We start from the raw sequence: 22,623 nt of genomic DNA, 5'->3' as shown, positions 1-22,623 counted from the left end.
TAGTCGGGGCTATTCCTTCGATCCTGCATCAGAAGTTGGTGTTTTGGGACGAAAACGGGAGAATTAAGGAAATTGAAACTAATGATAGCCCATACTATGTCGAGCAGATGAATGTCAGCTTCAAAGAATATCATGCTGGTGTCCGTCCACTAGACATCGATATGAGCACCTTTGACCCATCACTCATCAAAGATTGCTATGTGGGGACTCATGGGATGAGATTAGTCCCTAAGGCCAAGGAGGGCTTGGCCAATAAGAAAACTTCCTAATAGAAGTATTGAGCCATTGGGTTCGACTCTCAGCCTATATGGCTGAGAGGAAAGAGTGAACAGGGGAATGTGCACTAGATTGTATATATGATCTTGATCCCTTGAGATTTGAGAAGTCTAATTTATTTTTTGAAGATTTGTATAATAAAAAAAGTCAAAGTTCAAGATCCATTAGAAAAATTCGAGATTAGCGGACTAGGAAGAATAACTTATATTAGTCGATGGTTGGAATCCCATTCAAAGCAAAACTCATAGAGGTGTTGAAGAAGTATCATGATTGTTTTGCTTGGGATTACGATGAGATGCCCGGTCTAGGCAAGGCATTAGTCAAGCATAAAATACCATTATATCCTAATGCTTAACCCATTAAACAAGCCCCTTGACGTTTTGCACAAGAAGTAATGATTAAGATCAAGGAAGAAGTCGAACGAATGCTTTAAGCCGAGTTCATAAGAATAGCCAGGTATGTTGATTGGATTTCTAATATTGTACCTGTAATTAAGAAAATGGCAAACTTAGAGTTTGCATTGATTTCAGCGATTTGAATAAAGCGATTCTTAAGGATGAGTACCACATGCCAATAGCAAAGATGTTGATCGACTTTGCATCAGAAAGAGAACTTATGAGCTTCATGTGCAGACAGATGTGTCAAAAATAACCTTTCGATGTCCGGGAGCAATCGGAACTCATGAATGGTTAGTAATGTCCTTTAAATTGAAGAATACTGGTGCCACATACCAAAGGGACATGAATTCCATTTTTCACGATTTTATTGGTAATTTTATGAAAAATTATATTGATGATGTGGTTGTGAAATCGGAGTTGGTTAATTCTCACTTAAAAAACCTAGAAACTGCCTTTCGTCGAATAAAGAAACATCAACTTAAATGAATCCACTGAAATGTACTTTTGATATATCTACAGAAAGCTTTCTTGGATTCATTGTGCAAAAGAAAGGGATAGCAATCGATAGTAACAAGTGCAAAGCCATTCTTGATGCTTCCCCACCTAAGAATAAAAAAGATTTGCAATCATTCTTAGATAAGGTTAACTTTCTTCGACGATTTATTTCGAATTTATCTAGCAAAATTAAACATTTACTCGTTTGTTAAAATTGAAACATGGAGAAAAGTTTGAATGGAATGAAGAACATCAAATGACTTTTGACCAGATAAAGAAATACTTGATTTCACCGCCAATCCTAGCACCAATTCGACGAGGGAAATGAATATTACCTTACTCGAACCTTGACTGATGTAGAAATTTGATATAGTCCTGTTGAGAAGCTTTGTTTGACCTTGTATTTATCTTGTACAAAACTTAGAAGTTATTTAATTGGTAGAGATGTTTATGTCGCGTCGAAATTTGATATTATTAAATACATGCTCTCTTATCCAATTCTAAGGGGTAGAATCGAAAAATGGATGCTAAGACTGATTGAATTCTCACTGTTACATGTTCCTGTTAAAGTAGTCAAGGGACAAGTGATAGCCAATTTTTTGGCTAATCATCCAGGTGTTGAGATTGATGTCAAGAGCATCAAGCATTTAATTGGATATTTAGAGCTTAACCCTTGGAAGTTGTTTTTTAACGGCTCAAGGCATCAACACAGAGTAGGGGTCGAAGTCGTTATCATCACTCCTACCGGTGTCTCAACTAAATTTTTATGTTTCGACTTGAATCTGACCTGTAAAACAATGAAGCTGAATACGAAACTTTAATTATTAGTTTAAAATTGTTGATAGAAAGAAGGGCTCAAACAGTTGAAATAATGGGAGTTTCGCAATTAGTAATTCAACAATTAGCTGAAAATTATAGAGTTATTAATAAAAATCTAGCCAAATATTTTATTTTTGTAGTTCGACTCTTGGCTGAATTTGATTCTGTCTCAATAATACATGTTTTTAGGGAGTCAAATCAAGAAGCTAATGAGTTGGCACAAATGGCGTCAGGCATAGAATCTCCCAAAATTTGCTGAAAGAATTTACTGAAACCAAAATAAATTTAACCCCTTAAGACATAAAGGGAGTTTGTTGTGTTTGTCCCATCGACACGAACGATTGGAGACATGAGCTTATTGAATTCTTGAAAAATCCTAATCAAAGAGTGGATCGAAAATTGAAATTTTTAGCATTGAGCTTTGTATTAATTTGTAAAGATTTATTCAAGAAAGTGTTGATGAAACTTTACTTCAATGCCTGGGAGCTCAAAAAGCTTATTTAGCCATGGCTGAAGTCCATGAGGATATTTGTGGGACTCACCAGGCAGGTCAAAAATTGAGCTATTACATCAGCAATCATTATATTGGCGAATAATGATTTAAAATTGCATCGAGTTCTTTCCAAATTGTGATTGATGTCAAAGGCATGCTCCTATTCAGCATGTACCTGCATCGAACTTACATGCTATTATTAAACCTTGGCCATTTTGAGGATGGGCATTAGATTTGATAGGATTAATACATCCTCCGTCGACCAAGGGGCACAAATTCACTTTAGTTGTTGTCGACTATTTCACTAAATGGGTGGAAGCTGTGCCATGAAGGAGGTTACACAATCTAAAATAATTGATTTTATTGAAGAGTTGATCATTCATAAATTTGGTATTTCGCAAACCTTGACTACAGACCAAGGGACTATGTTTATTGGTCGACAAATGAAATGATATGCTGAATCACGAAGTATTAAAATCAAATATTTGACTCCTTATTATGCCCAAGCTAATGGTCAAGTCGAGGCAGTCAACAAAATCTATAATAAATTTAATTAAGAAACACATAGGGAAGCAGCCTCGGAATTGGCACAATACACTGAGCCAGGTGTTATGTGTTTATAGATGTTCTCCAAGAGAATCAATTAAATCAACGCCTTACAAGTTAGTCTATAGGCATAAGGTTGTACTACCATTGGAAATAAATTTGCAAACTATAAGGGTAGCAAAACAAAATGACTTGCCAGTCGAACAATATTGGTCAAGTATGATCGATAAACTAAACAAATTGGACCAAGTTCGACTAATAGCACTGGATAAAATGATCAAACAAAAATAAATGATAGCTAAGTCATATAATCAAAGGGTAAAGAGCAAAAAATTTACAATTGATGACTTAGTCTTGAAATTGGTACTTTTAACTGAGTAGGTAAAAGGAAAATGGTCACTTTTATGGGAAGGACCTTTCAAAATAGAAAAAGTGTTTGATGGCAATGCGTACGAAATACGAGATATAACCAGTAATTGAAGCATACATATAAATGGGAAATATCTCAAAAAATACCATGGTAATCACTAATACAAAAGGCAGTCGAAAGTCACATCTTAAGTTCAAAATATAGAACATAAATAAATTAGAACAATGTCTGAAACATCAGTTTCAAATCCTCTTGATGCTGACCCAAGTTTGTGGTTTCCTGAGCTGTTGTATCCCTGGCACTGGTAGCTCGAGTGACTACTTTAACATAGCTTGTCAACCATTAACAATAGTAGTATGAACTTGCTCGATCTTTTGAAGTCGGAGGGAAAGAGTAGCATTAGTTGCTAAAACCTTGTTTTTACTAGATTTCAAGTCAGCCAACTCTTTTTCTAAAGTTGTAATCTTTAACGCCAATTGTTGCTCTCTTGTTCGGCCTTCTGACAAAACTTCAAAAACCTAGGACCTATCCTTCTCACATTTCTTCAATTGTATGTCATGTTTAGCTAAGGCCTCAATTGACTGATTCATCTCATCATCATCATCTTGAATTTTTGATAGATGAACATAAACATCTTTGATAAAGGAACTTAGAGCTGAATGAGTGTCAGAAGGAATATGGGGACTAAGGTAAGCAAGAGCATTAATAAGTCGAACCTTTAAATTGGCATCATTATTAATATCCTCTAGAGGGTGATTCAGACTATCAAGGATGATATTGACTTGTTCAATGATCTAAGGGTTGGAGCCTGTAGGAGCAGGAAAAGTGACTTCCTTTGTGATTTCCTTTTCCTGAAGCAGTTTCTCAGGGATCGATTCTTTAACATGTGGAATAGCAGTACTTAGTTCTGGACCTGAAGATACCATTTTAGTCCCCTCAGAAGAATATGCCTGTCGAGCCTCTGATAAGATGTTCTCCAAATCAAAGTCAACGTCGTCGAAATTTAAATCCCCAGCTTCTGGAGGAGGAACAATAAAGGGTGCCTCTAAACCCTGATCAACAGATTTTTGTATCGATGGTTGAATACGAGAAACCACAGTTGTCGCAGCAGTCGATCCTGACCCATTGGTAGAACCAGACTCTTGGGGAGTTTCGACACCACTTAGAATAGGGTTATAACTTACCTGAAAAGAAAGAGAAGTCAAATATCAAAAAAGGAGTAATTCGACGAATTTGATTAATAAAGAACCTACCAAAGGAGAAGTCGTCGAAGTATGTGAAGTAGCAGTCGAGGGTGGATTCTAAGCAAGAGTCGTAATAGGGACCGATGGAGGCTAAAGAATTTCTGTTTTGGCACGAACAAGTTGATTGACTTCTGGGTCAGAAGGGTTGTCAACATCAGAAATTTGAGAAGTCCCTTTCTGGGATTGCTTCCACTGAGATTGCCTCGACTGCAAAATGACTATTATATGAAATACAAGTACATGATAAAGGAAGTTCTAAGATCCATGACTAAAGCATGTACCTTGGAGGAAGTGATAGGTCGACTCTTCTTTGGTGGCTCAATGTTTAGTAAGATGTCAATGGGCCACGTTTTTTGGAAGCAAGGATCACACCTTCCGACTGACCTCTGCCTCGGCTACCTCGACCAAATTTGGCCCTTGGTGGAGCGGTATCTTTGTCTGAATCCTAGACTTCTTCAACTTGGGGAGGGTCAATAGCAACTCCGGTAATGATGGTTGGTCGAGCACCTACGTTGAAAGAAGTTATAATAAGAGACTTTGAGGAAAACAATCAATCCAAAAAGTATGAAGTACGTGGAGGATATCTAAGGATTCTTGTATGACCACTCACCACATGATGAGTGTCTCGACCATACTTGAGATTGGTCGAAGTTACTCCACACGTCCTTGGATCATTTTTTTTAGAGTTTATAAGGGGAATTGGAAAAATAAGGAGATTTGAAAGGACACATAAAGATTCTCTTTGGCCAAATGATTTTTAGCGCGAGCTTTGAAAAAACGGTTGAGACACCTGTTAAAGTATGCCTCCCGCTTCTTTTTCCATACCTCTAAAGCCTCGTTAAAAACCCATTTCACCTTCCTAAAGTGCCATTTATAGTATTTCTCAAACTTCATGATTTCAGCAATGTGTTTACCTCTGGTCTTCTTCGATGCTGGTGCAGTCTGCACAATAGTAGGAAAGACCAAATTAGCAAAAGCCTGGTCGACAGAGGCACTGAGAATAAAAGTACTTTGACAACCAATCATGAAAACTTGGGATCGACAGGAAGCAGCAGGTGACATCTAAATGCCGATATCAGATCGACATCCTTTGATAGTTCAGGTCCAACATCTTGGTCATATCCTCCACTACTGAGGGAAGTAGATGACAAGTTTCTTTTTAAGGGATCAGGTTGATTCTTGAGGTAGACCGATAGGAAAAGACTAGCGTTAGTGGAAACAAAACCAACTAACAATCCTAAATTATCAATCAATATTAGACATTAATTACTCAAGGTCACCCAAGTTACCAACCCAAGCTAAGAGTTGAAAATTCTACTCCATAACTAGTCCAAGTATTTTATCAAACACTTGGAAGGCATAAAAGTGAAACATTATAAATTGCAAGAATGATAAAATCAAGAAAGTAACATCAACAACTTAAACAAGTAAATATAAAACTTAAAACATCAACTTCATTAATGAAAATCAAGAATTCACAAGTTCATCAAATAACAAAATAGAAAAAAGCAAACTAACACCAAAGTCTAAGAGAATTATAATGCAAGATAAGAAAACAAAACTAAAACTACAATTAAACAAGACTAAAATCTAAAACTAACAAGAAAATTAAGTAAAACCCTAGAGATTCTAGAGAGAAGTTAGAGCTTCTCTCTCTAGAATCCCCCTAAAACCTAAGAAAACAATGTGTAAAAATGTAAGTGTCTGAGTGTCTCCCCTCCCTCTATTATCTTGGCACTTAAAATACTTTAAATATCGCAATTGGAGGCCTTTTGGAAGCCCAAAATGAGAAAGCACGTGTTTCATTAATCCAAGCACTTGGAGGTTTTTCGCTCATGCAGAAAAGTCTCGCGCACGCGAGAATCATGCGCACGCAAAGTTAAGGTGCTCACAGGATAACTCACAAGTGCGACAAAAGCTCACCTACGCAAAGAACTCGCATGCATGATAGAAGCTCGCCGACGCGAGGACTTCAGCAACTTCCACTCCAAATTGCTTTCCGAATTTGCTTCTTTGCTCCGTTCTTTTTTATCCCTTGAAGCCACTAAAGTGCCTTAACTCTGAAACACTTAAACAAAATTTATCACAATATTGAATGGCATTAAAACGGATTAAGAAATCAATGATTAAGAGCATAAAAAACATATTTTTTACTCATGAGTTCATTGGAAGTAATAATTGAAAAACTCCATGAATTAAGCCAAAATTGTGTGATTTAGTTGATAAACTCCATACTTTTCAAATATGAGATCATTTTAAATGACTTATGGATGATTTTTTATTTGCATACGGACAAAATTATACATGTAGTAATATATATTGCTAGATGTTTGTGAAGTTAGAATGTGCACTTACCTCTTTTGTTTTATTTGATTTCAACGAATAATGTATTTCTTTAACTAAGTTTAACGTAGTTTATTTTGATTAAGCATTTTGAATGATGTTGTGAATATGTTTAGCACATTTTTATTGGTATGCTCTTTGTAGTCATGACGACAAGTAGAGGTATTGCAGATCAGTCTAGTCGTCATGGTCGTGGTAGAAGTAGAGTTTCTGTCGGTACCCCTGGAAATTCTGGATCCTCTCCCTCTACTTCGACTACCCCGATGATGTCACAGGTTGTGGGTGCATCAGACGAGCCGTTGATCATGGTCCCTAACCTCAACTATGGCCCTGTGTCTACAGCGACGATGCCGCCTCCATCTGCTCAGCAGCCCATTGTCTCGATGATGCCACCTTCAGTGACGAACACCGTGGCGCTGAAATCCTCTCACAGGAGCTAGCCAGCTGATGCCCGTCCACCACCTCCAATCGTACAGATGCCTATTTGGCCTGATGGCAAAATGACGTAAATGCTACTTCAAGTTTTTTATATGTTGAAAGTGTTTGATAACTCGTGATTAGTGATTAGTGATTCTTGATTATTGATTCTAGTTTTAGTGGATTTAAGGTCGTAGGTTTAAACTGCTAAAAGTGTTTGATATATCGTGATTAGTGATTCTTGATAGTTGATTCTAGTTTTAGTAGATTTAGGGTTGTAGGTTTGAATTGCTGAAAGTATTTGATATATTCTGATTATTGATTCTAGTTTACTGGATTTAGTGGATTTATGGATGTTGCTTCTTGACTATTGATTGTTGTTCATTGATTGTTGACAATTGGTGTTGTTTAAGTTAATTATTGACGGATAGAGTTTGTGGCGTATTCTAGTTATAGATGAAACTCTGCCGAAATTTCTAAAAAATCTCTATATATTATGGTTATTTGCTTTTGAAGTTTTAATTTATATTGCCATATTAGTTTGTTTGTGAATTGTTGATAGGTTTGTGCCAAACAACAATGTATGTACTCAAGAGATGACCAATAACATCAAACTAATGTACGACCATCCATAGCCGAGCTACAAGAGGATCTCCTCTAAGACCAGAGAGCGATGGTTTCAGCAAATGGCAATGTACTAGGCTCAGATACGTGCCGGTGGCAGCAGCCCGGGTGGTGGCACCAGTGCTGTTGGTGCCAGTAGTGCCGCTGGTGGAACACAAACATCAGCGCCTTCTCGACCGCCTCAGCAGGACCGTGAGAATGACGACGACGACTACCAAGATCTTTAGTGATTAGGGCTTTGTCTTACTGTTTCATTGTATTTATTTGATTTATTTGACTTTTAATTTATTTGAATATTTAATATTTTATATAATTGGTTTCTATTATTTATAATTTGACCACTGATTGTGAGAAAAATAAATATAAATAAAAAATTAAAATTAAAAAGGAAAATTTTTAAAAAAATTACGTCACAATAATTTTTTAAAAAAATTAGCATTACCGTCAGATTTACCGAGGGCATAATCCGACGGTAATAGTGCAGGAAAAAAGATATTGTGGTGCCAACATTACTGTCGAAAAAAATTCGCCGATAACTAAATAGTTTTTTGGGCAAGTAATCCGTCACAAAATCTAACGGGAACTGTTTATCAGCGAGGTTTATACCGTTGAATTCTTTTCTATGGTAAATTCGTCAGTAATTAACTTACCATCATATTTTATTCATTTTTATGGTAATTTCAATGCTACTCAGTGTTTTTCTTAGAGTGAATATTCTTCTGAATTAAAATTCTACCCTGAGTTTTCTTCCACATGCTCCATCTACCTTGCTGGTAGCACGAATTCCCACACTTTGCACTATTGAACCAGCAAGTGCACTGGGTCGTCCAAGTAATACCTGAGCGAGTCAGGGTTGATCCCACGAGGATTGTAGTTTGAAGCAAGCTATGGTTATCTTGTAGATCTTAGTCAGGCAAATAGAAGAGGTAGGTTTGTTGTTTTAAACGCATGAAAGAAAATAAAGAGAACTTAACTAGGTTGATATGTTTGCAATGATAAGAAGATGGTTAAGGCTTGGAGATGCTTTGTTCTTCTGGATAACTCTGGTTTTACTGCCTTCTTCAATTGTGAATGATTTCTTCTATGGCAGGCTGTATGTGATTAATGCCGGTTGAGAGGTCGCCAATGCTCCTCCAGATCTGAAGCTCCTACAGTTCATTCTCCTTAACGATCCTACTCAAAATGCCACAGACAAGGTCGAATCTTTCGGATCAGAGAATGCTGCGCCTTTGGGTTCTAGCCTCTACCACAAAGACTCTAATCTCCCCATAACTCGGCTAAACTGATGTTTCGAGAAGTCCCCAACGAAGTCGTGTATTAGCCGGCTAAGAGATGTATAATCAAGCTAGTGGTTCATCATTGTCTGATGAAAGATTCACTCTGAACCCATGTAGAATGAGATAACATTGTTCCAGTTCAACGTGTTCATAATGATGAAGAACGAAGATACATCTTAGAATAGAGAATCAAACACGGATTAAAATAGAACAGTAATACTTTTATTAATCTATAAAACTCAACAGAGCTCCTCCCCTCAACCTAGGAGGTTTAGAAACTCATACTGATAGACAATACAATGTAAAATTCGAAATATGCTGGAAGAGATCTTAAACAAGTGTGATCTTCTCCTTTTTATACTAAACTAATGACTAAGGATTACATAAAAAGGGTAAAACAATCTTTTAGTGCTAAAATCCACTTTCGAGACCCACTTGGTGAGTGTTTGGGCTGAGCTTTGATGAGATCTATATGCTAGCATAGGAGGCCTCTAGGGTGTTGAACGCTGGATAGGGGGTCCTTTATGGGCTTTGGACGCTGGTCTCTTCTCCTTTGGGAGTTGGATGCCAGAATAGGACAGGAGACTGGCGTTGGACGCCAGTTTTAGGCCTTCAATTCTGAAGCAAAGTATAAACTATTATATATTGCTGGAAATATCTGGATGTTAGATTTCCATAGCCGTTGAGAACGCTCCATTTGGACTTCTGTATCTCCAAAAAATCTCTTTCGAGTGCAAGGAGGTCAGATCCAGACAGCATCTGTAGTGCTTTCTCTGCCTCTGAATCAGACTTTTTCTCCAGCTCCTCAATTTCAGCCAAAAAATACCTGATATTGCCTAAAAACATACAAACTCAAAGTGGAATCCAAAAATATGAATTTTACACTAAAACCTATGAAAACTTAATAAAACTTCAACAAGACATACTAAAAACTATATAAAAATGATGCCAAAAAGTGTATAAAATATCCGCTCATCACTTGCCTTATCAAAATTATGTAGCTCTCCCTAAAATGGATAATTAGCAAGAATCAGAGTTCTCCCTTCTCCTTCCTCGTATCACTCTCCACTTCATTACCTTCCTCACCCTTTTGTGCGGTAGTCTCACGAACCGAGAGACTAGCAAAACTCTTGATCAAACTTAAGGGAGTTGGATGTCTGTCTCACCAATTCTTTTTCTCTAATTACTGATCAAAATTTGGGTTTCGATTCTCCTTTTGCGTGTTGACCCTCCTTCCAAATTGCTCAGCTTGGATCTAAGGTCCCTATTTCTCCTCTACGGCCTCCCTGACACCAAATCTTCAATGAACTTACTGCATCCTCACACTTCATGCCCTAAAAATTCACAGTAGTGATAGAAATTTCCTATTCTTTTATATTTGATCTGTAGTTCTATGACCTTTTTATCACCTCTTGCAATCTTCATTGATCTCTTCAATGGTTTCGTGACATCTAGTCTAATATGAACTTTCACTATTTGCTTTTCTATTCCCCTCAAGGAAAACAAATCAACATCTAGAACCTCTTCATCACCTTTTCAACCTTTCTGCCTAATGCCTTCATTTTACAATGCTCCGGTAACCCCCACAAGTGAATCCATATAGGCACTTGCAAGAATTTTTTCTCTTAAATTGACTCTTCTCCTTTTCACCTCTTTAGATTGAGAATATAATTTTTGAATAGCCATGGAGCATCATTCTCAATCCTAATCATCCCAATCTCCTTTCCAAAGAAGAATTGAAACACATTGCCGCCATGATTAAGAACTTTGAAGCCTTTAGGCTATTTCTAAATCAAGTACAGAGTAGCCTCTACTTGTGATCTACCATCAATTTTTCTACTAAACTTCTAGCACACTTTTTCCAATCCTTTCCTTATATCCTCCTCACCAAGTTCAACAATTTGATCTTTTTCTCACACCCTTGATTCACCTTCTAACCCCTGAGAAGCAACAGGTGCTGCAATTGTTGATTAGTGGTGAGAATTATTTATAGAAAATTTAATAACAATTTTTCACACAAAATCTTAGTAGAGCACCTTTATTTAAAATCCTAGCGCAATAGGGCACTTTTTTTATTTATGGTTACTTAGTTAGGGTTTTTAATTTTTACTTTTTAATATATATATTCAAGGCTAGGAGAGGTGGGATGTTTAATACCCATACCGCCTCCATAACCAAAGTGAAACAAAAGGATTTTATGCAAATTCCGCCCGAATCTGGTTGGCGATTGAAAAAATCGTTTCCATTCAGGATGGGATGGGAGAAGACGAGTTAGTTTAAATAATTATATCCATTTTCTATAACTTTGCAAGCAAGTAATTATTTATATGCATGTTGTTTTTTTGTAATTATCTTTTGCTTTTGATTTTTGAGTGTTTTTTAATTCTATCGCTGATGATGATGATGATAGTAGTAGCTAATCTTAATTATTAATTAGCTTGAGTTTCTAACATGAAAAAAAAGGAAAAAAATATGACTACAAATTTAATATAAGAGTAATACCCTAAATAGGTTCCCAAAAAATTTACGATCAGACAGATTTGTCCCCAAAAAAAATTTAACTAAGATTTTGGGCCTGATTTTTTTCATTATACACCAGATACGTCCTTAACCTAGTTTGAAACAGTTAAGGCTAATGACGACGTCCTATGTGTCAGTTGACTAACTGACGTGTCATGCATGGGACAATTTGGTCCCTGGCCATATGGACAAAACGACATCGTATCATATGAGAACAGAATGATGTCGTTTCGAAGTGCATAAATTAGTCTTTAGTTTAGAAGCCCATCATGACAGCGAGAAAGATGAAAACCACTATAGAGAGCTTAGCTCTAAAGGGGCGGTTGGTGCCAAGTTCATTTCCCATCCGAGTGGAGACTGCGAATCCTAAGGAGGAAAGGAACACGTAGATGAAGGAAGTGGATTGGATGAGAACGTGGGGTGGTGGAGGCCGGAGAGCCAGACACGTCTGATGAGGGAGAGGAAAATGGAGAGGTTAGAGGCGGCAGAGGCAGCGACAACACTGATGACGCTGAGGCGGAGGCACGTGATGAGAATGTAGTTGAAAGGGAGGTGGAGGAGGGTGCCAACGAGGGAGGCTTGCGTGAGAGGGTGGGTGATGCCCTGCGCGCGAAGGTAAAAGTGGATTGGATGGAGGAATGAGTTTGTTACGAGGTCTAGGAGGGAGAAGATGAGATAGGTACGTGCCATGGTGGCGATGTCAAAGTGCTGGTGGAGGCGCGGAGAATGGCATAGATGTTGAGCCAGACGAGGGAGATTGGTAGCGAGGAGAAGAGGAGGAAGATGATGCAACGATGGAGTGTTGGCCACTCTAGGGACTAATTTGTCCACTTCGAAATGGCCAAAGACTAAACTGTCATGCACGTGACATGTCTCACTTAACCGGACACGTCAGCTAGTTATAACGGACATGTAGAATATCACAATTAATCTTAACCGGTTCAAATTGGGTTGGAGACGTATCTAGCGTATAATGAAAAAGTCAGGTCCAAAATTCTAATTAAACTTTTTTTTGGGATAAAGTTATTGGATCATAAATTTTTTAAAAACCTATTTGAGATATTACTCTTAATATAATAAATTGAGTATATAAACTAAATTGAAAATAAAAATATTTTAACATGTTTTCGAACTCTAAACGGAATAATTTTTTTAAAAAAAAAATGATCTTATAAAATAAAATAATTTTATGCTTAAATGTACACCTTTTTTAGTTGTTAAGTAGTTGAGTATTTAATTTCCACTTGAATTACTAACCTCTCGATTAGACTAAATAAGTATATCCTTAAAGATATAACTAAGCTGACATAAACAACTTGCAATATAAAAATAACAAAACGATATTCAAAATCATATGAAACACGCAGCACATGTTATGCAATATTAGCTACTCTCTATTTTTAAATTTATTAAATAATTAAAATGTATTAGAATAATAAAATTAAAAAATAATTATTTATTTAATTATTTTACTATTTTTATTCGCTAATAAGAGAATAAAGAAATTAGGAAATGGATAAGTCAAATAAGTAGTTGCATTAGCGAAAGCAGACAGCAGTTAGTTATAGCATAACTATGGTCTATGGTTATAATATTTTTTGTTTTAAAGTATTATTTTGTATACACATTATTAAAATCAATAAATTAAGACAAATATCATCATATACATAATTTCTTTACACACTTCAAATAAGATTTTTTTATTTTTTAATATTAAAAACATACGATAAATTTTTCTTTATAAAGTTGTCTATTAACATATATAACACACACATATATACGCTTTTTAATTTTCATATTGGACCGGGGCTGGGGTATCGCACGGATATGGGGGTGGCTTGTGTGTAACCAGGTTGTGGTGTCAGGGGGAGTGGGACTCGGACCCTCCGAGTTCAAGCAACAAAACGCACGGTCCGAGTCCAGTGCATGGTGATGAAGTTGGTGAGGGACTCGGACCCTCCGAGTTGGCCTGCGTCACGGACCGTCCGATTTCGGTCTGGGTAGTCGCACGGTCCGACTCCAGTGCTGCAGTGTACACGCGGCGCTTCCCCCTTGAGTCCCTATTCGGTGGGCATCACACACTTAGTAAAGGAGAACCCTGCTCCCTTACCATCCGAATCCCTCCTTCACTCTCACCAACCTTTCTCCCCCAAAACCTTCATCTTCATTTCTCTGAAAGCTTGCATGGTGGAGGAGCATCATTGATGGGGAAAAAATTAAAAATTAAAGATGTTGATCGATCTGAGCTTCATATTATTCACTATCTCAGTGATCCTGATTATGTAAGTATTTTTTGAATTTCTTTTGAATTTTTTTAATTTTTTTATAGTTATAGTTATTAAAAAATAGAATTTCAATATTATGATTGTTGTTAGGATACACAGTTGAAGAATATAAATAGAATGATTACGACTGATTTGTTAGTATTAGTTAGATTATTTTAAATTATGTTGAACAGATTAATAATTATGTTTATGATGATTAAAATTTATTTTATGATTATATTATTGTTGTTAGTTAGACATGCATTTGAAAAACATAAATGGAATGATTATGACTTGTTTAAAATTATTTTACAGATTAATAATTATATAAATCATGATTAGAAAATTTGTTATGATTATGTAGTTGTTAGAGATTTATGTAGTTGAAGAATATAAATAGATAGAATGGTTATGACTAATTTTGAAATATTTGTTAGGTTGTATTTAAATATTTTTTTAAGTATTATTAACTATAAATATCATGATAAGAAAATTTGTTATGGTTATGTTGTTGTTCTTCTTTAGTTTTGTGTTTTTGGCTGTAGTAGTAAGTAGAACATAATGTAAATTTTTAATAAATTTATTTAATTGTAGTATAATTATTATTTGTAAGCCAATGGTATTTGAATGAATGTGTTTTTAAGAAATTAAGTGTAACTGTTATCGATTTTGGTTAGATGTTATTATTATTGTGGTGAAGTGTTAATGCTGAGTTGATTAGAAAGGTTTTTTTAATTAATCCATGTTAGATATTTCTTTATGGAAAAATTTAAATAATTTTAAATGTAGTAATTATTATTAGCAAGTTAATTATTAGCGTTGTTAGAATATGAATGATGGCATATATAGATTTATTCAAATTTTTGTATTGTATTGCAGGGGAAAATTTTTTTAACAAAAGTGTAATTAATTAATTAATTAATGTTCGATATTATTGTGGATGTTGTAAATATTGTTGAGATTTATGATTAGGAATATATGTATTTGTAATGAGTTTCATTAGCAATTCTTAATAATTTGATTAGTAATTTGTTATGTTTTTTTGTAGAAATCAAGAATGTTGACATGTAACCATCCACTTCCTCCGGATCGGTACAACGAAAGGGTGGAGGATCATCTGCGAATTACCGGGTTCTATCATGCATCTCAGATTGGGATAGTGCAGTGTCAGAAAGCATTGGTAAATGCTCTAATTGAACGTTGGCACCCAGAGACACATACGTTCCACCTTCCCATTGGTGAATGTGCTGTGACACTTGAAGATGTAGCTATGATTCTTGGTCTTCCCACAGATGGTCTTCCGGTCACAGGGATGACAATGAGCAGTTATGAAGCGTTGGAGGCGGAGTGTTTGCTTCAATTTGGAGTTGCACCGCGTATGTCTGACTGTAGATCTAGTTGCATAAAACTTACCTGGCTGCGTGATTTAAAAGAAAATTTACAGTTGATTGATGATATCAGTATACAGAGGTATGTGAGGTGCCATATTATGTTGTTGATCGGGACGATCTTGTTTGGGGATAAGTCTGGGGCAGGAGTGCATTGGAAATTTCTACCCTTGCTACGTGATTTTGGTAGTATTGGTCAGTATAGTTGGGGAGCGGCATGCCTGGCACATCTCTACAGGGCATTATGCCGTGCATCCCGTTTTAACTGCAAGGAAATAGATGGTCCACTAACACTTCTACTCTGTTGGGCTTGGATCAGGATGCCATACCTATCGCCGCTACCTAGGGAACCTCGAAGTTTTCCACTAGCAAACAGGTAATAATTTGTTAGAATGTACCCGTATGTTGATATTTATGATTCATTTAATGGTAGCTGAGGTAATTGAATATATCATAATAGGTGGCGGAACTGGGAGCGTGGTGACCGACGATTTAGATACTTGAAGTTAGCTCACTTTAGGAAGTCATTTGATGAACTTCAGGAAGGGCAGGTATGTTTCAATGAAAGTTGTATTAGTTTTATGTTTAGGGTCTAAGACATAAGTATACAGCATTGTCTTTGTAATTGGCTTTGTGGACTGTTATGTTGAGGTTCCTTTATTTTTTCCAGTTTGTTTGGGTTGCTTATGCTGTGGATCGGGTGGATCCGAACATCATTCCTCCTGAAATCTACATGCAGTCGGTGGTTTGGAGTGCTACAGTTCCGTTGGTATCATTTGAATGTGTCGAGTGGCATGCTACCGATAGATTTAGGCGACAGTTTGGTTTGGTTCAGGGACTACCTAGTCAGGAGCGGAATCTAGAGAAGGCCCATGGAGAAACCCTGAAGGGGCCCAAGAATCTTAATTGGGCCACGGAAGCGAGTCATTCAAAATGGGTAATGCATTGGTCAAACAGGTATAACTACATTCTATCTGAGCTTCCGATGCCTTCACATGATCTACTAGATAGATACATGCATTGGTACCGATCAAAATATGGGAACCACTTGAACATGTCAAATCTTGTGGGTCATGATAATGATGAAGGTGATCAGGATATGGAGGAAGGTGATCAGGATTTGGATGAGGATAATCAGGATACCGATGAGGGTAGTCAGGATATGGATGCTGACAATGAAGTAGAAGAGCCACATTCGCCGCATATATTACCTCCAACACCGATTCCAGAAGAACAACCTCAGTCCTCAAGCCATTATGTACCTCAGACACAGTTCCCCCCATCAGTTCCAATCAGTCAACAATATTGGGGTACCTCACAATTTGAAACAGGAGAAGGAGGTTCCTTTAGCCAGTTGCTTGGGTTGATGTCTGCAGATCCTGGACTACCACAATATGGCCAACAACCTGACTTCATGGCTGGTAGGTATTCATTGGATGCTAGGTATCCGGGCCATACATCATCGGTTGCTTCTGGGGGGTTTGTGTCGGTTGACTCTAGTAGGAGTAATGACGGACGCGGAGCTTTTTTTAGTCAGAATCCTAACCGTGTATCCATGGGACTCATTGAAGAAGATGCTAACACACCCGAGAGGGAGACAGATGCGTATCTAGTAGATGACCCGGATGACGAGGAGGATCATGATGACGATGAAATAGAGGAGTTTGACGAGGATGAAGAATCTCGTAATGATGGTATTATGTTTTGTATTCTACTTTACATGTTCCATTACTTTTTTATTTTATGTTCATAACTGGCATCTATTTTTTACTTTTAGTAAATCTTATGTGGTTTATGTCTTGCTGTGATTACCTGCTGCGCATAATTTAATTATTTTTTATAATTTCTATACAGGTCATGCACGCACTCCGGATGAAACCTCCAAAGGTTACAATCTGAGGATTGATCCACCACGTCGCAGTGCTAGTCGCTACACTCCATCTGTCTTCAAAAAGGCGGCCAAGAAATGCAAGAATTTAGTCAAGGATGTGAAGTGGGCCATGAGAAAGTAGTTGCCTTGTAACTTATTTGTTTAAGTAGTAATCACGTGGACCATGTTGTATTTATGTAGTATGTTTAGAGTATGTACGCACTACATTTATGTTGTATGTTTAGAGTATGTACGCACTACATTTATGTTGTATGTTTAGAGTATTTACGCACTACGGACACTATTCAGGTATTGCTAACCTTTAGTACGCAGTAAGGTACAGGTGCTGTATATGTACCCATTATTGTTGTTCAGTCATACAAGCAGATTGGACCGGAACCTGCTGGTTCATTTATACATTCAGAAGGGACCGGAAAGGCCGGTTCAATCGTAAAATCAGATTGCACAGGCCAGGCCGGTTCATTACGAAAAACAGATTGAACCGGACCGACCGGTTCAGTTATACAATCAGAGTTAACCGGACCGGCCGGTTCATTCATAAAATCAGCTTGACCCGGACAGGCCGTTTGATTCATAAAATCAGATTGCACCGGACCGAACGGTTCATTTTGAATAATAGATTGAACCGGACCGGCCGGTTCATGTATACAACCCAATTGGACCGGACCGGCCGGTTCATTTATACAATCAGATTGCACCGAAAAGGCCAATTCATTCAAAAAATCAGATTGAAGCGGACCGGCTGGTTTTTTCAAAAAATCAGATTGAACCGGACCAGACGGGTCATTCATAAAATCCGGTTGAACCGGACCGGCCGGTTCTACAAGGAACACATTGCAATACATAAACCGTTTTAACATAAAAACATCAGAAAAACATTACATAATGTTCCACATATCAGGTCAAGTTCTATCAAAATGACAACCCATGACATAATAGTGACGTGCCACACCAACCACAATGTGAACCTACTGAGCATCTCCGTCGGCAGTTCTACCAGCTGACTGACGGCATCTACTACGACTGTGTCCCTCAGCTCCACATAGCGTACATCGCCTAGGACGACGTAACATTCGCGTGTCCATCTCATTCAAGAAACGCGTCATCCTGGGGCGCCCTTTCGAGACACGTCTCAGATACGGATTCGGTACGTAGCGAGGACCGTTGTACGCAGGCCACGTCGTCGGGTTACCTAGTGGCCTAAATCTTGCTCGGTACACCCGCCGAACTTGGTCCATCTTATACACATCATGCACATATAGCTTCCAATCCAGTCGCTGGTTTGCGCAACATGCGAACACATGTCTGCAGGGGATCCGGTCCACCTGGAACTCACCACAATCACATCGAAGGGCGCGTAGATCGACTGCAAACTCCAGTCCGCTTGGCATCTCACGCACCTCGAAGACCTCATTCTGCCGGTCAAAGCAACTGACCTGTATGTTTCCTGATGCAAGTTGGTTTGCATGCAACTTCGAGGTCACGACTTCGGAGAACACATGGCCAGCATTAATCCGCGCTTCTGCCTCGGCTCTTTTTCTGGTGAAAAGCTCGTTTAGCCTGTAGAATGTTGCCTTGACAAGAGCAGTAATAGGAAGATTGCGTGCACCCTTCAACACTGAATTGATGCATTCCACTAGATTCGTTGTCATGTGACCCCATCGGTATCCACCATCAAACGCCAATGCGTACTGTTCGCGAGGAATTCGGTTTAACCAGTTGGTATACGCTTCCCCCCGTTCCCGTAATCGCTGGTAACGCACTTCATACTCCCGCACCGTCCTGGAATATCCTAGAGGAAACCAAAGAAAAAAAAATCATAAAAGTCGAAAACAAATATTAATATTTAACTACTGTTAATAAGTTACTTAAATTATTACCAATGTTGACGACCAATTTTTGGAGGTACGGTGCCTTGAATTTCCGCAGAAAATTCGACTCTATATGCCTGATGCAGAACATATGAAAAGCTCTAGGAGGTGACCATGCTCCGTTACTCCGTTCCACAGCTGCATTGATGGATTCGTGTCGGTCCGATATCAGTCCCACACCATCCCGAGTGACAACATGTTGACGCAAGTTACTAAGGAAAAAGTGCCACGCATCAGAAGTCTCTCCCTCGACAATAGCAAACGCAATTGGAACGATGTTGTTGTTGCCATCCTGTGAGACTGCGACTAGGAGACAACCCTTATACTTTCCGTACAAGTGAGTCCCATCCACCTGGACAACTGGCTTACAATGTCTGAATGCCCTGATACAGGGGTAATAACTCCAAAATACTCTATGCAGTACCCGAATATGACCAACCAAGTCATCGCCTTGGTATGCAGGCATAGTCTCAAAATGGACAACAGCTGATGGCTCCTTATGACACATGGCCTGAAACCATATAGGCAACGCTTCGTACGATGCCTCCCAACCTCCAAATATTTTTTCTACTGCCCTTTGCTTAGCCAACCATGCTTTCCGATAGCTAACAGTATAGTTAAACTTCGATTGCACTTTTGCTATAACGGACTTTACCTTTAAGGAGGGATCAGCCTCAACCAATGGCTTTATTGCTTCTGCAATTGTGATGGAGTCCAGCTTCGCATGATCCTGTGAAATGGTGGCTCTGGTACAAGTGTGACTACCATTATACCTCCTTATAACCCAACAATACTTCCTGCTGATCAGACTAACCCTGATAAGCCAATCACACCCTGACCCATACTGTGTACACTTGGCATAAAATGTCAAAGGCTCAGACTCATAAACCCGGTAATCTACGCTTCGTCGTATGGTATACTCTTTTATTGCCTTAATAACAGCTTCCCGGGAACTAAACTCCATCCCAACAGCAAATTCACCATCTGCGACAATAGGAACTTCTGCCAGGACAACAAGCATGGGAAAAATTTCAATAAATACATATATATTTCAAAACCATACTAAATCAATATTAACTGCATCAAGTATGACATAAATCAGACCCTAACGTAAATAATAATAAAATATAAAATTCTATGTTCTATATTCGTTTAAAATAACGTGATATGTTTCAAACATTACTTAACACATATGTTGACTTTTATTTTTTTAACTTCCTACTATTTTTAAATTTTTTTTTACATAGGATCAGGTCAACCGGTTCAATGTCTAACACATACATGACATCCACGCATGCTTAAATAATGGGTAATAAATAATAATTCATTCATAAATAATTCAATAAATAAATAAAAAAGACAATAATTTAAATATTAACGTACCTGCAGTCATATATTCCGGAAACTCCGGAACATGCATGGCTTCCAAGTCCAGAACTCGCATGAATGAAGGCTCCCCAAACGGCATATCGTTGGCGAGTGCATCTGCCACCTCTGTCACATCCGGATCCATATTTCCCTCACCATGATCGTCATCTCCATCTGCACCAACACATTCGTAGTTGCTTTCGAACTCTTCTTCACTGTCACTATTATAATCTTCCCGTAGAATGTTTCGGTCTGCCTCAGATTGTTCAAACTCAACATACAACTCGATAAACGAGATCTACGCCCGGTTTTCAATATACATTGAAAACATCTCCTGCATGCTCGCTTCGTCCGTGACATATCTTGTTTGAAATTGGACAAACCCACCAAATACCGGTACGGGATATCTGTATAGAACACAGGATATTTTTCTTGCCCCCTCAGAATCAATCTTTTCACAGATCAAACCTTTCAGTTCTTCAAAGGAAATGATAAAAGGAATAACAACATCTATTGGATTTTCACAAATAAATTTTACCCCTTCAGATGTTTCTAATAAAATTTGACCAAAATAATACACCTTTATTAGTACTCTATCACTCATTTCTCCTACTCACAAAAAAAAAAAACATAACACTAACTACACACTCCTTTGATTTTGAACAAGCATATAAGAGATCCAGAAGAAGGAAACAGAGGAACGAAGCGGCGCATAAGAAGGGGAAGAAGAAGGGTCCCCAAACGCTAACTCGTTGCACACTTTTATATACACTCTATACTCAATTCGGACCATCCGACTAGGTTAACTTCATTCAAAAATATACTAGGCAACCAAATCGGACCATACGTGTTCATAAACCGGTTCTGCCATCCCCAGCCAAAACGGACGGTCCGAATCCACTCAACAAACACGCAACTCGGACCTTGCGTGTTGTGCCTCCCCTATGCCATCTCGCAGGGTCCGATTCCCCCCCCCCAACTCGGACCGTGCGTCTTCCGGTTTACCATAGCCACGAACAGAGAACTCGGACCGTCCGAGTCCTCCTCCCAAAACCTGCCAAAATTCTGCCCCACATCCATGTCTAACCCACCTTAACTCCATATCCATGAAAAGCTCACATACGAGCTCCATATCCAAAAAATTGAGCCCACATATATATAACATATATATGTGTGTGTGTATAAAACTTTCATCAAGTCACCAAAAAAATATAAAGGGTATAAAAGAGTGGTACAAGTTAAAAGCAAAATAATATCTCAAATAAATTTTTAAAGAATTTTTAGTCAAATAATTTAATTTTTAATAAATTTTAATGATTAAATTAGTCCGTATATTTTATTTTATTAGATATATTAATTTTTTATATTATTTAATAAAATTAGATAAATTAATTTTTATTATTGAAATGAAAAAATTTAAAAATTTTAAATTATTTTTATGTAAATAAATAATTTAATATAAAAATTAATTAAAATATATTTTAAATTAAAATATCTGACTAAAAAATTTTCAAAAATTTATTTGAAATACTATTTTCCGTAAACTAAGTAACAAGTGATTGCGGTGAGGACACGAAACTGACAAGAAGCCCATAAAATGGAACACCTAAGACCGAAGCGTGAAAAAGCCAACCGAAAATGGAAAACCAGATTGTGAAAAAGTTCACTAAATAAATCCCTATTTGTCCACCTCACCCATCATGTGATGCACTTTTTGGGGGGGAAAAAAGAGGTTCAACCTTCCTATGACCATTAACAGTACACCCTTTTATTATTTATAATTTTTTTTATTATTTAAACACAATAAACAATCCCAACAACAACATTCACACGGACACAGATAAGAAAAAGTGCAAGGAGAGAGAAAGGGTGCAGAGGGGAAAAAGTCATGTTATTCAATATCAAAAAGTCTTGGATGCTTTTGGGACAAAAAATAAACGCTAGATCTGCTCAACTCAAATAATAGCTCAACAACATCCTAGTTAATATATTAAAAAATTCAATTAAAAAATGAATAAA

At 37.6% G+C, this 22,623-nt stretch overlaps 1 protein-coding gene across 1 annotated transcript; it reads left to right on the top strand.

The window, feature by feature from the left end:
* The first annotated feature begins 11,981 nt into the window (after positions 1–11,981).
* Positions 11,982–17,486, top strand: LOC112763084 (uncharacterized). Its single transcript, XM_072221779.1, has 7 exons — positions 11,982–12,023; positions 12,252–12,437; positions 13,688–14,104; positions 15,135–15,850; positions 15,935–16,025; positions 16,145–17,168; positions 17,329–17,486. The coding sequence occupies exons 1-7, from the start codon at positions 11,982–11,984 to the stop codon at positions 17,484–17,486; spliced, it is 2,634 nt and encodes an 877-aa protein (XP_072077880.1).
* Positions 17,487–22,623: the final 5,137 nt, after the last annotated feature.

The sequence above is a fragment of the Arachis hypogaea genome, chromosome 17, assembly GCF_003086295.3.
Source record: "Arachis hypogaea cultivar Tifrunner chromosome 17, arahy.Tifrunner.gnm2.J5K5, whole genome shotgun sequence".
Taxonomy (NCBI): Eukaryota; Viridiplantae; Streptophyta; class Magnoliopsida; order Fabales; family Fabaceae; genus Arachis; species Arachis hypogaea.
This window is presented reverse-complemented; position numbering and strand designations above follow the sequence as displayed.